This window comes from Oxyura jamaicensis, chromosome 1 (genome assembly GCF_011077185.1).
Source record: "Oxyura jamaicensis isolate SHBP4307 breed ruddy duck chromosome 1, BPBGC_Ojam_1.0, whole genome shotgun sequence".
NCBI lineage: Eukaryota > Metazoa > Chordata > Aves > Anseriformes > Anatidae > Oxyura > Oxyura jamaicensis.
Window position 1 is genome coordinate 147628083 of NC_048893.1, and position 16394 is coordinate 147644476.

Here is a 16394-nt window from a genome sequence, read left to right on the forward strand (position 1 = left end):
TTGCATGCTGAGCTCAGTTTGCTTTGCCACCCGCCTCTCTCATTCGTACTGCCCACCCTCAGTCATTCATCCAGGGGCTGTCTTCCAGCCTCGCGAGTTCCGCAGCTCTCCACAAACTTTTCTACTCCAATTCCATTTCTTCCTAGTAACTCTGTTCCAAGAAGAGGGGAGGGCAGAAGCGCAGCGGAGCGGTAAATGCACATAACCTTCCCATTCTTGAAGCATATAAAGGAATACACGTTTGGCTTACGCAGACCACATGGAAACACAGAGCCCCTGGCAGGAGCAGCCTCACAGCCCCGTGAACTTTTCGCCGTGCTTGGGCTACCGCCAAGCAGCCACTGCTACTACCACACTACTTTGCCCATGTTCAGCAGCTCACTTGGGTCAGGACTGCGGATCATAACGCCAGCATGAGGAGCAGACTGGAAACATGGAGCAAGAGGTCGGAGGAGGCTGAGGTTTCATTCCCGAGGCTGGACAGCTTCAGAGCGCAAAGTCCAGGAGCATTTCATGCTGCAGCTGGAAAAGAGTTTAGTATGAGGCAGTAAGTGCCTGGTAGTGTTGCTGTAAATAGCCCGCCATCCCCCCGGCTGGCACAGGGCAATCCCTTCCAGGTGCATGCCCCTATAAAAACCTCTGGAGCGGGCATCCTCCCGCAGGAACCTTCGTCGCTCTCCATCGCAGCAGGTAACCGTGCCGCTGGCCAACTAACCCTGTCCGCAGCGTGTTTTTTTTCCTGCTGACTAACACGGGGAACACGGCTCGCTGTACTCCTCGACTGCAGTGAGCTGGGCGAGCCAACACACTCAGGCACACCCCATTGCTGCAATTTAATCAGGACTGACATTCAGTGCTGTTTTTCAGTACTTGGATGCATTTACCTTGTGGGCTCACCTATGGTACAGGTTTATAATGATGTTCCTAGCACTGATATTTATTTCCTAGCATTTATATATATATATATATATATATGCAAACACACTATATATATGTTATATATATGTGTGAGACACTATATTTGTTATATATGTGTGACACTACATATATGTGTGTGTATATACACATATATATTATCCAGTGCATGAGAACATGAGGATATTGCATGAACCCAAGGAAACACTGATGTTTGTGCACGGCATGCTAAGCCCTAACTCACAACGAACGCAGTGCAACTGCACTTCCCATTTGAGCAGATGGAAGTGGCTTTTGCCAAATAATTCAGACTAAAATGGACAGTGCTGTATAACTTTGTGAAAGAAATAAATGTTTCAGCCATGCTGTGTTCACAGCTGAAGTGACACGGTATTGCTCAGTAACCTTCTTTTTCTTCCTTTTGTCCTCCATGTAGTCAGATTTATAAAGCTCTTTCCAAGCAATGAAGGTTAAGAGGCAGGAAGTTTATTCGTATAAGGGATAAGCTATAACTGTAAGGTTTATATTCATTGTTCAGCTCACCCTTTAGTATTTTACTACCTTGTTAATTTTATGTAACATTGATAAATAGACATAATTTTGTCAATTGTTCTCTTCCTCACGTTCTGAAGAAACCAAATGTGATTTTGTAAGCCATTCTGTTCATGACAGTTAAAGTCCATGTATGAAGCCACTACTAGTTTAAATACCTTGGAAACTAAAAGCTTAGATGATTTCCCTTCAGAATTACTTTGCAAGGAAATTGGCTGTTAATCAGAGAGTGCCAACAGTTTCTAAGGGGATAGATTTTGCTTAGCATTATTATTATTATTATTTTGTAAGATGTATCATTTTCAGTGAAATATGGATCAGAAAATTGTCAGAATAGTACGAAATGTCAGTTTGTCACACAGCAGCAACTTGACCATCTTACACACAGGGCGTGTAATGATGTAGACATCACCTATGTGCAATGAGCTTACGCAACACTGAGTTGTCTTCAGGTAGTTTGTCATTTAAAATAATAACACAGAGCTGCTCATCACTAAGCCCAAGACACTAATCCAGACTACACAGAGTTTGTAGCTAAAAAGAAAATAACAAATTTTTACTTCAGTTCATGAAATGTGTCATTAATAGTTATGGCAGCAGGCTGTATAAAAGAGTAACTTTCTATTTCCAAAAGCTACACCTATGAAAAGATGTAAATACTATAACATCTAGAAGTCCAGCCATAAAACAAAGCCCATTGTGGTAAGTGATGTATAGACGCAGAGTGAATAATCCTTTTCGCCCAGAATTGTCCTCTAAGAACTTAAGGACCATTCCAGGCTCATCAGTGTTTGTGTGAAATATTCAGAAGACTGTCTTCAAGTTAGTTTTTCTCCTGGCCACAGCAATCACCAGTTATTACAGATGCTTCTATTTTTATTTTGTACCTTGCCAACTACATAAGCATTAATATAGTTTCCCAGAAATTTTCTTTAACATTAAAACACGATCAGATTTTATTCTAGCTCCAGATACCAAAAAAAAAATGCATTACTGAGAACAGGCAGTTTACTTTTGAAAAGTGAGACTGCACAGAAACCAGTGATGTTTTCTAAGGAGGCACATTATCAAAAGTGGGAAGAAAAAAATACAAACACATTGATGCATGCACTCAAATGCCAGGGAATGCTGTAGCTGCAGCATTATCTTCAGTCTCCATTCTGCCTACCTCCAACACATCTTGAATTATATACAAAAGATGTGCAGCCAGAACTTGTTGCTAGCTAGCTAGAAGCCCTCTGAGGGAAACAAACAAACAAACAAAAAACAACCCCCTCTCCCCCCCCCATATATCTGTAAAAAATCAAGTTGCTTTAAAGCATTCTGCTTTTTTAAACAGTACAGAATCACTGTCACAACTTTTGAGCAAATGCAGTGCTACAGGAGTGAGAACACGAATCTTGTCCTTGTGAATAAACAGAGTAGCAATAAGGAATATATCAGGTATCAGTAAAACTGCAATGGTGTCAGTATCATGTGTGCAAATAAAGTACCCACACAAGTCAGCAGTCACTCTGCCCCTTAAAAAACTACCTGCAGGCACTGCTGAGCCTCCGGGACCCTGCCAAACCTCTCCCCCTTCTGGACAAGATATCCAGAGGAGCCTCCTGTGGTGTGATGCAACCCAAATTACACAACCCTGTCTGCAGGACATGTGGTGGAGCGATCGTGCAATCATGCCTTCTCGAGACTGGGCAAAGGCCAGGCATGGATAAAAACTCAGCACGCTCCAACCATCACGATACATGGGAAGGGTGAATTTGTACAGCCTCTGGCCAGAGGAAATCAAGATCCAGTTTCATTTATGTATATGTATGTGTGTCACTGATTAAAACTCACATTAAGCAAAACGTTTTCATCAGCAGTTTTGTTTCTCCGCAGGCAGATTCAGATCCATCCCCGCTCCCACTCACTAGCTGGTATCAAGCAGTTCCTTACAATGCTGGGTGCTGCCCACGTCCACTGGAGATGCAGAGCCACGTGGCACACGTGCTGTTCTCTGAAGCAGCTCACTCTTCCAATCTTTTCACTGCAATTATGTCCTGACTGCAATCTGTGCACTCTGCAGTTCACTGCATCTCAAGGCAATTCAATTAGCTGTTCTGCAGGTGAAGGCAGCAAGGCAAAGGTAACACGGAGGCAAAACCGAGAGCACTGGCTGCAGCAAATTAACCAGTTTTATCACAGGAATGCCGAGTCCTGAGGCATAGGAAATGACACTGAAAAAAAGTCTTGCACACTGAAAGGCAGTGCACCTTTTTCAGCTGTTGCTTCAACCTGTATGAACACCAAAGAGCTCAGTGTGCAAGGAGCTCACTGTTCAGACTGATTAGTGGTATAAATTTAGTGACATTATGATAAATTGTTGTTTGTATGACAAAATGAAAACTCTGACGGCATTACCAGAAAGTGCTTACAGAAATCTCCTCCCGATGGGGATGCCACCTCTCATCATGGTGCTCTGCCCCTAATTGTGCCATAAAAACAAAACAGAACAAAAAACCACCTAAACTTCTCACTTTCTTCTCCCTTCTATAGTATACGGAGTGCCCTCAAGCTTTTCCCTCCCCTCTCTATTTCAGCTCTTGTGCCATGATCTCCGCACAGCAGCCACCGCTCCCCAACAAAATACAAACAGTAATGGACTGCCAAACAGAGCAAGAAGCCTGTGAAGAGCAGTATGACTCTGAGAACTGCACTTGCAGCTCCACTTGTGAATCATCAGCAACAGAATCCAACTCAGGTTTAATCCACTTTAAATACTGCTACTACTATGGCATGCTAGGATCTCATAGGTTTATTTTCCTTAGTCCTGAAATAGTACGTGTTATCGTCACTTTCCATTTTGAAGTCTATTTTTCCACTTCCCCCTGTTATCACACCAAATCTAGAAAGAAGTACTCTATCTCATAATTAAGAAATGTATTTTAAAAGGTCCCTGGATTTTATTTAGAAATCTAAGTATTACTTCTCAATTAACATCAGAGAGATGATTGTAACGTGCGTTAATTGGGCTGGCACTATTGAAGCTGCAGTATTACAAAATTTCAACACTGGCTAATCTGCTTGAACACCTACCATGGATTCCAGGCTGCCACTGATTAAAATCCATGCAAGCCAAAGCAAACTTTATTTGCAGCCAAAGTTAAATTTGTATCATCTAAGCGCATCCTGCTAATAGGCTTCCAACAGCAGCACAGTCATTGAGAACAGTGTCCTTGTTTTTGATGAGAGCAGGTGGAGCAGTTAAGCTGAGCTCTCCTGAAAATCCACCTTACTAGCCTACATGCTCTGATGAGACATGCTAACACAACTGTAGTACTGACGTTTACTGAACAGTATCATATATTTCATACTTTAAAAGTGTATCTCGCACCCCTTCTTTTGTGGACATATGGTTAAAAAATTATAGCCACTAAAAAATGCTGCAATTTCTTCAATGTAAGGTGTAAAACCTAAAGTGGAAATGTTTTACTTTTTGTTAAAAGAAGCTTAGCGTTCTAGATCTCTGTTGGTCATCCTCTTCCTCTAGCAGGCCTATCAAGTTAATTAAGGGTATTAGTATAAAAAGACAAAAAAAAAAAAAGGCAAAAATTTGGTGTTCATATCTGCTGCATAAAAACACATGCATACAAAATACAAATTTCATCTTCTCTCTCATAGATTCACCAGTAATTCTTCAAATACTGCAGAACTGGGTTCCTAGAGTTTCCCACTACTTTGACAAAGAGCACTACACTTACGCAGGGCACCAGATTGTCATCCAGGAATCCATAGAACACTTTGGAGCAGTGGTATGGCCCGGGGTAAGTATTCCACACAGCATCCAGAAGGTTGACATGACAGAAAAGTCAGTCATGACAATGGCATACAAATCTTAAGGAAGTTTCTTTAGATGACAGCAGAGGCTTCCTTGTGCAGAACCAAGCTGTGACTTCAGCAGAAAGCTTTGCCTTATGGCTGATTTAAATATCGTTTGGACCAAAGCAACTGTGGCATGTAAATGAACAAATGGTAAATTCTGTTTAAAGTGTGCACCTTTAAGTGGAAAGGGAGAAAAAAAACAAAAACAAAAACAAAAACCAACACAAATCTTTCTATTTGTTAACTGGATGCAGATATTAAAAAAAAAATGTTTGGAAACAGATGGATAGAAGTGTTCAAGCTTCTTCCATGTTTCCAGTCACTCACTGCTGATATGCAAACAATCACCATTACAAAAAGGAAAATAAGGAAGAAAATTGTGAGAGATTAAATAAAGGAGTTTAAAACAAATATGTTTCTTTTAAAGAACAGTCTGGAAAACTCCTTTGCAATATAGATAACCATACTTGCAAATGGGTGTGCTCCAGTTTTTGCTCTCCCTGCTCTGAAAAACAGAATTTTATGCAGACTCAGAAACGTGTTATTTAATGGGAACAGAGGGTTAACTGATGGAGACATGAAAATTAGGATTTTGGAATTTTCCAGATCGGCATTTATTGAAAAAGCTCACAAAAAAAATGTCAGAATTTCGAAATAAAAAAGAAGCATATGGATAAGTGAAACAGTAGCTTATTTTGGTTATGTCAGAGCATCAATTCTCAAATTAATCAGGTGTCAGAATGCGGATGGTAAAACTTTCCAAGAAAACCAAGAGTGGCACAAAGTGGCCTGGTGATTCATTAGTTGTCAGCATTCCCAAAGCAGGCAGGCAGTGTTGTATTATGAAAAGCACAGTAGCTGAAACAGTAACATCACTTCAAAGAAAAGAAGCAAAAGGGCAAGTTAGTTTCTTTGGCATCTGTTTATATTATTTATGATTAGCAAATAAATTGGCAGTTTATTTTTTATTTTTTTTTACAGACACCTGTTAAGCACTATTTCTCTTCTCCTATGCAGCAGTAAATTGTCTTTGAAATTTACAGTATCATCAATACAAGTGTTGAGTGGATAATATATATTTTTTAAACAATTCCTTTGCAAAAGAGTTCCAAAAATCTCTGCCAAAGCCCTAATCTATTTTAAGATAGTAAAATATAACAGTATTATAAACCATAACATGGTTTTGTGCATATTGTTGAACCTCATTTGCTGTTCTGTGTACAGTTCACACCTGAACTCTACTTGTCTTGAGCTGTGAGAAGAATCCTGAAGTGTACAGATGTGTGCAGCAAATCCATACGTCACAAAATCTGAAACTAAAAAGGAACTGTTTGATTGGATTAATATAAAGAACAGGACACAATGTTTCTTTCCATATTATCTTTATATTACAGCCTTCGATGTTTTCCACTGTATAAAAAACAGCATAAAAAAAATCAAATGTTGTGCAGCTTAACGGATACGTGATACTGTTATTTTAGGCACTGGCTTTATCTCAATATCTGGAATCAAATCAAGAACGATTCAACCTCAAAGACAAGCAAGTTTTGGAAATTGGCGCTGGAACAGGCTTAGTTTCCATTGTGGCCTGCATCTTAGGTTAGTAACTTCCTATTTCCTTTGGATTTCTTATGAAAGGTAACCTAGATCTGCTCCTGTCGGTTTAAAGCAATGAAGCAACAGTTGAAATTAAGACTGTTTGGCACCGCTTTTTAAAAAGTGAATGTCGTTGTCAAATACTGTTTTGTAAATAAAGTAACTACCTTAGTTAATGCTGAGGGAAGTTATACAGATAAAGTTATCTATCTATATGTTCAACTATCTACCTTTGAATTAAATCAAATTAATATTTTCTTTAGGAGCTTATGTCACAGCAACTGATTTGCCTGAAGTTCTTGAAAATCTCTCATTTAATATTTCAAGTAATATACAAAATATGAATATCCACAAACCTGAAGTGAGGAAACTGGTATGGGGAGAAGGCCTCAATGAAGACTTCCCTTCATCAACTTACCATTATGATTTCCTACTGGCAAGTGATGTTGTATACCACCATACAGCTCTGGATCCCCTGCTAGCAACAATGGTGTATTTTTGTCAGCCAGGGACAGTATTACTATGGGCAAATAAATTCAGATTCAGTACAGACTATGAGTTTTTGGAAAAACTTAGCAGTATACTTGATACAACCATCCTAGCAGAATTTCCAGAATCAAATGTCAAGCTGCTTAAAGCCACAGTAAGAGAGAATTGAAGAAAAACAATCACCAATTTTGATTTATTGTCAGCACCTTGCAGTTTGGAATGTGTAGAGAATTACGGTGCACCCTCTGTGCATTTATGTCTGTAAAGCTGTAGTTGTATCTGAGTTTTGCATTATGAGTTACAAAAAAAATGGGCAAGACAATGATAGTCATTTGTCTTAGGTTCACACACATGATTTTGTTCAAACAGACCAATTTCACTCCACTGAAAGAACAATGTTAGTAGTAGTAAGTTAGTAGAAAGGCATTAGCAGAAAGCATTGATCTTCTCAGCTGCACTGAACTTCTGCAGTTTGAATGGTGAATTTCTGTTTCAGCAACTCATGTACTCTTGGAGAAACCAATACAACTTTTAGCTTCATTATTTGTTTTTATTAATTATAAAATAATCTTTTAAAGTATCAGAATGCACATGGTGTTTTTTGATTTTCAGTCTTGCACATTTATTCTGTTGTCTTACACTTTTAACATTATTAAACATATATGTATAGCTTTACAATACCTGATTAAGATTTTAACTGTCTGGCACTTTTATACACGTATCAGCCTGTCCTGATACTCAGCTTCACGTGGATTTTTGAGTTTGCCTGAAATCACCCCAAAATGAAAATTTACAAGAGCACCTATGAATCAGCAATTCTTAGTTACATGTTGTAACAGTTTGAGAGGTTGAATTTTTCTTAAAAAACAAACAAAAAACCCACAAATGTAAACTCTTGCAAACAATACAGGTAATGATGTCCCATTACTTTAGTCTAATAAATAAGTTTTTAGCTACTCCTGAAGTAGCTTTAAGGCCTTCATACAATTGGAAATGAAATTAAGATCAAACATTAAAATTCATTTTACTGTAAAAAATACAGAGCTTTTACAGGTTTGCAGTTAAAATTAACAGTTAAGAACCTAACGTGCATGCAGTAAGCTTTTTCAGCCTGATTCCAAATTCCAAATCCTTCGTGTTGGCAGTTCTGGCACATCCATTGCCAGCAATGGGATGCACAATAAGGAAACTCCCTGATGACTGGAGTTAGGTTAACAGGTATTAAGCTGTACCCAGGTGCCTTTACTGATAAATACACACAATTTAATAATCAGCATTCAGCAATGAAAACATGCGTTCCAATAGAAAGTCAAACTTATCTTTTCATATCCTGCCCGTATAGAACCGCTTTAGGTTTACAATTGTCACTTTTCTAGAATACACAATAATCTGGTGGATACATGACAGGAAGCCAGTTTTCAGTGAAAGTTGCACAATGAGTCCACCCAAGTAACTTCATTAGCTGAAGAAAAACAAACATTAAAAAAAAGTGAGATGGATTTATTTAAACCCTTCCAACAAACACTACACTGACATCAACATCTTACTTAAAAAATTTACAATCAGAAAGATAAGACTGGAGACCTGGAGATTTTTGAATTACTTAACCCTGAAGGGGGAAAAAGAAAACCATTCCACACGATCTACAGTCTTTCAATTTAACGCACAAGTATTTTGTAGGACAAAATTTTGTAGCAGTTATTGTAACTCCTCTTACTTACGCACTCAGCTATATTCTACTAGCATTATTTGTGCATAATATTACTGACAACAGCAGTGGTTAAAAAGCAACATAATAGGAGTTAAATATACATACTTTTTTTGCTAAGTTATCTCAACATTTTTTACGTCCCACAGTAAGTTCCAGAAGGTAAATCTGCTAAAAGTGATAGTTACTCACAAATGAGATATTCTAAAAGGAACCAAAAAATTGGGCCAAACCACAAAAATCTGAATGAAGCTGAAGTGTTAAAAGCTTGGCGAGTTATACAGTGTAAAAACAAAAGGGATTACAGCTCTCTGACTTTTAAATATTTACTCAGTATTAAGATGGCCCATTATTTTACTAGATAAACCTTACCTGAATGCAGTTCTTCAAGTTGTCTTTCGTTGGCTTTTCTTCTGCAAGTTTTGTTGCAAACTTGAGACCTCTGCCATACATTTTGTTTACCAATGCATGCTTATAGGCAAAAGTTAAAACCTAAAATGTGAAAACAAACACGATTTAGGTATTTTAATATTTGAATCCTACAAGGCTTAGCAAAAAAACAGCAGATTTTGCTCAGACAGCAGAAGTGACTTAAAGTAAAACATAGGCACAGAATAGTTTGCATTTTTCTTTGCAGGAAAACAGATGATTCCCAGTAGTAGTTATAAACAAAAACTTCCTAGAGACTATTCTGACTTCCTGAACACATCCAACTTTAGAATATCTTATGCAATACAGATTTCATTATTCAATTTTTTTATTCACCACATTTCTAGCTTCTTTGGACTTTCATTTGCTAGAGGCAACTGTACGGTATAAAATAATTAAAAATAATAATCAAGAACCAGTCAGGTGTATCTTTGACCCACAGAAACAAAGACCCAATTGAGAGTTTTGATTCCTAGGAAATGAACTTACTGCAGAAACAAGTATGAACATATATACTTAATGATATACGTATGTATATATGTATGAGTATATATGTGTGTATATATAAATACACATATATATACATACACACACACACACAGGTATGCACAGTTATAAACAAGCAATGAAGACAGGTAAGCATGACGACAAGCCTCAGATTTTGGTCAACTCCTCAATATTGACACTATATTAAGAACAGATTATAAGAACGTTTCTATATTAAGAACAGATTATAAGAACGTTTCCTCTTGATACAAACTTCAAAGAGGGTTTACATTACCTGTCAATGGTATAACCAGCACATACAAATGAATGTGTCTACTTCAGAGTTAATGTGAAATAAATCAGGTTCTGACCACTCAAACAAGGTGTTCACAGTGTTGCCAGATAGTTCATACTACTTCACCACTTACAACACTAAGAATTAGTGCTAAATTAAGCACAGCTTCGTATATTTCCTTTGGGACACTCAGAGTAAGTAGATTTTATTATTTTTTTCCTCAAATAGTGACAGCACCGAAGTTGGAGAATATAGTATTAGTGTTGTTAGCAAAGTTTTTATGAAATCTGGTATTAAGAGTTTACTATTCATTTCCCCTCACTTCGTACAATAGTTTTCCCTTTCCTCTCAGACTCCTCCAATAAAAGTCACATTTTCCCAACGACGTATACTTAAAGCACAGAATTGAAAAGCTACCAGAAACACTTCAAGGATTTAAAAAGATATGTACATTTTTGTATTGTAATACAAAATACTTGTTTTCCAGCAATATAAACGTTAAGGAATCTGACATCCCTACCCTGTAAGGACTGAAGACCCTTCCCAATTTTAGCTACCAGAACACTTATACTGAATGTTAATTGCACACACAATTCTTTGCGGGATCTGGGCTTAAAAGACTGAACTAGAAGAAGAAGTAACACGCTTAATTATCATGAAAGAAAAGGTGTAATTTTCAAGCTCTGAAGTATATGCCAAGCACTCAGAGTTGCTTGTTCTTCTTCTGTCTTCTTATTTTGTTCTGTTAAGTATTCACTTAAGCTGCAACAGCTTTTAAATACAATTCTTACTAGTTAAAGCACAGACATATATGCAACAATGAGCTTACAGCACCATTCACATACAGATTTTCCAAATATCACTATTGGAAAAGTATTTTGCATGCTGTGTTCGCAATCCAATTATTTTGGATATTTTCCTAAAGCAAAACACATCAGCAAACACTTCTGAATAACTGCTCAGTGGATCCATTAGCAGACTCAATTGGTTAAACTAAACAACGAAAGAAAATCCCTTCTGAAAAGATGAGAGAACCACAAAACAAAAACAGAAACAAACAAATAAACCAAAATCAAGTGAAAGATGCATTGGAGCTCTCAGCAATTATAACATATTAGAGGCTAACCAAAAATAATGTCACTGCTCTATTAAGAAAGCTCTTACCTGACCCTGTAAGTTTTGAATGGCTATTGAACATCAGTGATAAAGGCAGGAGGAAAGCCACTTGACAGCATTTCTTTCGTAACAGGGCTTCCTAGAGTTTTTGTGGCAAGAAAACAAAGCATTTTACGAAACACCCTTGGCTCTGGCCAAATAAAAGTTCGGGTATTTCTACACGAAAAACAAAAAAACTTCTGCTGGACCAAAAGTTTAAAACAATGCTCCAAGACCTTTTGATAAAAGATCATAATTTCTTAGTGCTTGATAAAAAAAAAAAAGTCAGCTGTAAGCAAGTTAAGCAAAACTACTAGAAGTTTGTTAGCACTTCAGAAGTTAAGAATAACGTAATAGATGCTTTAAAATCAGTACAGATTTACAAGAAAAAAATAGGTAAAAATAACTTTATAACTAGTGCATGTATTGGTTAAGGTAAGCCTTGTCATTAAAATATTGCAAGCTTTATAGTACCACAGTAAGGGAGATTATGATTCCTTGATATGTGTAAGCAAAATGTAAACTGCAGTGCTATTAAGATACAACATACAGCTGCTATCAGCACGTATAACAACAGCGAATAAATTTATAATATACAAAAGTAGTTGCTACATGAAAGAGTAGGAATGAATTCTCAGTATTTGGTATTATTTCATAATTTCAGTAAATATAAGGCCAGCTTTTCTAGAACAAGGGACACGGACCAGAAATTGGCCAAAGAGCTATAAACAAAGGGTAAAAATAATAAAAAAAACAACAACAATGTGCACTTCTAGAATAATGGATTTGGGGGACTCACTTAAATACTACATTCCCCAAGCTAGTGGTCTGTAATAAGCATACCAAATGCCCCACCTGCAAAAGTAGTTGGATACTGAGCTCCTCATTACTTGCCTAAGTTGCTGATGGTTACATAGAGATGTGTATTTTGGATAATAAAGTTCTGAAGCGATCTCAAGACACCTGCAGGGCTGAAGTATTTTAAAGCCTGAAAATGCTCTTTAGAAAACAGTATCTTTTAAGTTCATCAATACTAAACTACCTAATAAAACCATCTGTACCTTCATACCAATACATAGGAAAAGGAAAATAGACTTATATAATCAGTTACTTCGTTATTTGAACTGTTCATTAAAATGTACCTATATTTACAAATAATTACAATGCTAGGTTACACAATATAACCTATACATAACACACAACACAACAGCTTGTAAGAGTATTGAAGTTGTCATGCTTATTACCAGCGATTAAGTTTCTTCAGGTTCATATACATCTGTGGCAATAAACTAAGGTTTCTTGGCTACCTTTGCTGACCCTCTGCTCTATCAAATGGCTCATTACAAATAAAAGCAATATTCATACAAAAATTGACTCATTTTGTAGAGAGGGAAGGGAGTTCATGGAAATTGAGTATACAGCAACAAGCTTTTGACAGTGACTTAGCATGATCAGTTGGAAGAGACAGCTGCACCTGACAGTAATATGAAAAACACTCCAGGCTAAAGATGTTTAAAAGGCAGGATGGAAAGGTATGGGTATTTTATTTATTTACTTATTTTTAAACATGACTTTTTCCTTATCCCCAAACATCTAATTTAAAGGTTAACAGGCATTAAATTCAATACATGAGTCAGTCCCAGTAACAAACAGGCAAATCCTACTACTCTCCTGTAGCAGTTAAAACTGGGGATTTGGGCCAACAAATTTTGAAATTATGTTCTGTGTAGAAGAAAAATTGCAGAATTTATATTCTAATACTAAAAACACCTAAAGCAATATCATAAATGCGTAGCATAATCAAACAGATACTGGCTGAATCAATATGCTTCAAGTAGTGTGTATTTGAAATGCTTTTGTGCACAGAGTACTTAAGTATTTTCTTTCCTGTGTCATTTAAAATTAAGCTTCAGAGACAAGTGATCTAACTAGGATAGCTGAAAGTGTGAACAATGTACTTACTATCAAGAGTCAGCAGCAGCTTCCTTACTTACTTGCTATAATGATGACAAACGTGACACTTCAATGGAAAAATAGGAAATTAAAGGAACTTAATGCCCTGTGGTAATACATGCTTCAATAGCAGAAGAAAGGTGAAATGATTAGTAGCACTTGATTTACTAGAGGGTGAGCAGAAACATCTGTGTGTGATGACATTCTCAACTCACCTTTAGAAACAACATAAAAGAAAACGTTCTCTTTTGGTTTTCAGAAATTTACTTAGCTTTGTAATTATTTTCATCTGGATGAACTCTGACTTAAGTGATGCTTTGAAGTAAAAGCACCATGTTTCTCTCAATGCAGTATTTCTATCTAAAGCCATTCAAACACTTGAATCAGCGCTGCAGTAACTCTAGTGCTTCTTTTCTATTTGTTCTCACCCAGTTGTTCTGTCTTCTGATCATCAATGACCCAAAGCCATGTTCATTTACAGTAAAGAGCTTCACATTTTCAGTTCCAACCTCATACATTAGAATAACTTGGCTGCCTTTTGGGGACTCCTCCATTTGAAGAGCATTTATACAAGACCTATTCCTGATCCTACATCATTACTTCAAACTTTACCTTTCCTTCTTGCAAACTTCAGTTCATCAAAAGGCAAGGCAGTTATCCAAGGCTAGGCAATACAGCCAAGCCACAACACTTTTTTTAATCACTCCTGCCTACATCTGCCCAGAGTATCACTACAGAAAAACTATTACAATCATTTTCTTGGTTAATATTAAGGTAAGTATTGCCAAGCACAGGTCAGCTGGACTGAAGATCTTCATCAACAGAATGGATGCTATTGCCCTTACTCAAGCAACAATACCTGGTAAGTATTCTAACCATCTTAGAAAGTGTTTTGAAGCCTTAAATATTACTTGACAAAATTAAGTCCTCAACACTGTTCTTAAACTCCCCTCCTCAAAGGATGCAAGCTACATGAACAGTAAGGTTCCTCTTAAGTTTTCAAAGCTTCAAATTTTCCACTACCAGTCTTCAAAATAAACTTATTTGCACTAAGCAGCTTAATTTGTTTTTAAAATAGCAAAATACTCCAGAAGTAAAGCAGAATATTGCATGCAACACTGAGCTTACAAGACTGCTTATTCTATGTAGATAAAAAGTTACAAAGGAGGAAGACCAAATGCCACTGGAGACATTTAAAGCATTCTATTGGTCTGTCTGTGTGACTGAAGACACTTATGTTTGTTCCAGCAGAAGGCTGAGAAAGTTTTAAGTATAACCCCACTTTTGAAACTTGTCAGTCATGATAAAAATAAATGAATACTGACAAGACAGCTTGAACATCAGATGCAGTCTGGCAGAAGTGGGTAGAATGGAGGAACTATGAAGTGTTGAATTCATTTTTTGAAGAAAAGCAACAGCTCATGACACACAGGTTTTGCTATTCTCAGAGTTTAAAACAAAAGATAGAGGGAATATAATTGAGTTTTTTCCCCCATATGCTTTTTTGTGTCAAGCCATACCATAATACAATTCTGTAGTCTTGGACATTAATAGTGATTCTTAAAAAAGCATAATTGGATACTCATCATACGCTTATGTTTTTGAATGACTACATAAACAACACTCCTTCACTGGCTGGAAACCACACTGCTAACAGCTGAAACATCTGGTTTGAACTGCATAACTGCTAACTACAGCTACATCTCAAGAAAACCACTAGATGAACACGACACCTGTTAGCAATGGAAGTGAAAGAATATGATAAGCAGCAAGCATTGAATTTCTAAAACACAATAAAAGAGAAAGAAAAACCTTTTCTTTATTGAAAATAACTTCCCTGACTCCAGCCTTAGTCATTTCTTCCAAATCTGTTGGTAGGGAAAATTATTACAGCACACTATTACCTTCTTTCAAAGCAAGGTTCTCAATCCCACTAAGACCTAAGTATTTTCACACTATTTTCACTCCTCATCCTTTTCAGAGTTTCCAGAAAGAGAAAATATGAAAGTAAAAGTGTGAAAGATTAAGTCTCAGTTCCAATAATCACACGAACACTTTACTACACAGCAGCATGTATTTCTTTCCCTTCAGACTTTTGTTTATCTGTAGCTACTGCTTAGGTTAGAATTACTGAATTACTGATTACCACAGGAGAGACCGTATCACATGGTCTTTTGAAAGATTAGATTGATAGCAAAACTATCACTGCATAATTACTGACCAACACGCAGGCTTATAGATCACAGAAAGCACAAAGAAAGCACTGCAGAAACTCCAGTCCCCTAATCATCTCTGTGGCCCTCATAATACTACTCACACTAGTAATCACAACTGTGTTGATACAGGGCAATTTGTTGAGCAGTGTGAGACGATAGAAGACAAACTGTAAATGGGCCAGATGGGTAGAGTAAGTGAGGCTACGTATGGGTGCAAGACAGGCTGCAGAAGAGCATACAACGTAGCTCCTGCGTCATTAGGAGTAGCATGATAGACTCATTTTCTCCACATTCAGAAGCCACCAGGTTCAAAATACCCTGAGTACTCTAGAATATTTCTGCACTAGAAGTATCCCCAGTCAGTTTAGATTTCAATTTGACTGGTAATACCAAGAGGAAAAAGCAAACACACATGGCATAATATGACAGAAGTAATTTATATATGAAATGCTACTACAAGGTTAAAAAAAAGTTGGCCTTTTAGTTTTAATTTAATCATAAAGAAGCATCCATTTTCAGAGCAACACCTGAACATGCACTTAGACATGAACCCAAGAGAGAGATTCAAATACCTAATCTGTCCAATTCAAGCCAGAATTACTCATTCCAGACCAAAATAATTTTCTTGATCAGCTTCCAACAGGATGGCTATACTGACAGTTTTTCCACTGAAAATATTCCCATCATGTTTACAACCAAAAGATGAAAGTAGGACAGGTTTCACTATACTGGAACA

At 37.1% G+C, this 16394-nt stretch overlaps 2 protein-coding genes across 4 annotated transcripts in view; one reads left to right on the forward strand and one right to left on the reverse strand.

Moving 5' to 3' along the window:
* Window positions 1-456: 456 nt before the first annotated feature.
* On the forward strand, window positions 457-7996 carry METTL21C (methyltransferase like 21C). The gene is made up of 5 exons (XM_035318526.1): window positions 457-690; window positions 4050-4210; window positions 5131-5273; window positions 6813-6930; window positions 7191-7996. Exons 2-5 carry the CDS (start codon window positions 4060-4062, stop codon window positions 7583-7585), a joined length of 807 nt encoding a protein of 268 aa, XP_035174417.1. The 5' UTR covers window positions 457-690; window positions 4050-4059; the 3' UTR covers window positions 7586-7996.
* TPP2 (tripeptidyl peptidase 2) overlaps window positions 7946-16394 on the reverse strand; it is a 46450-nt gene continuing 38001 nt past the window's right edge. For 2 of the 3 annotated variants that reach the window (XM_035318443.1, XM_035318433.1), the window contains 2 exons: window positions 9497-9616; window positions 7946-8878 (listed from right to left, as the gene is read on the reverse strand). In XM_035318443.1, the coding sequence (XP_035174334.1) occupies window positions 8789-8878; window positions 9497-9616 (210 nt within the window). In that variant the 3' untranslated portion in view covers window positions 7946-8788. Of the gene's footprint in view, window positions 8879-9496; window positions 9617-11498; window positions 11590-16394 lie in introns of all 3 variants that reach the window. The other variant, XR_004748402.1, reaches the window with a different exon arrangement.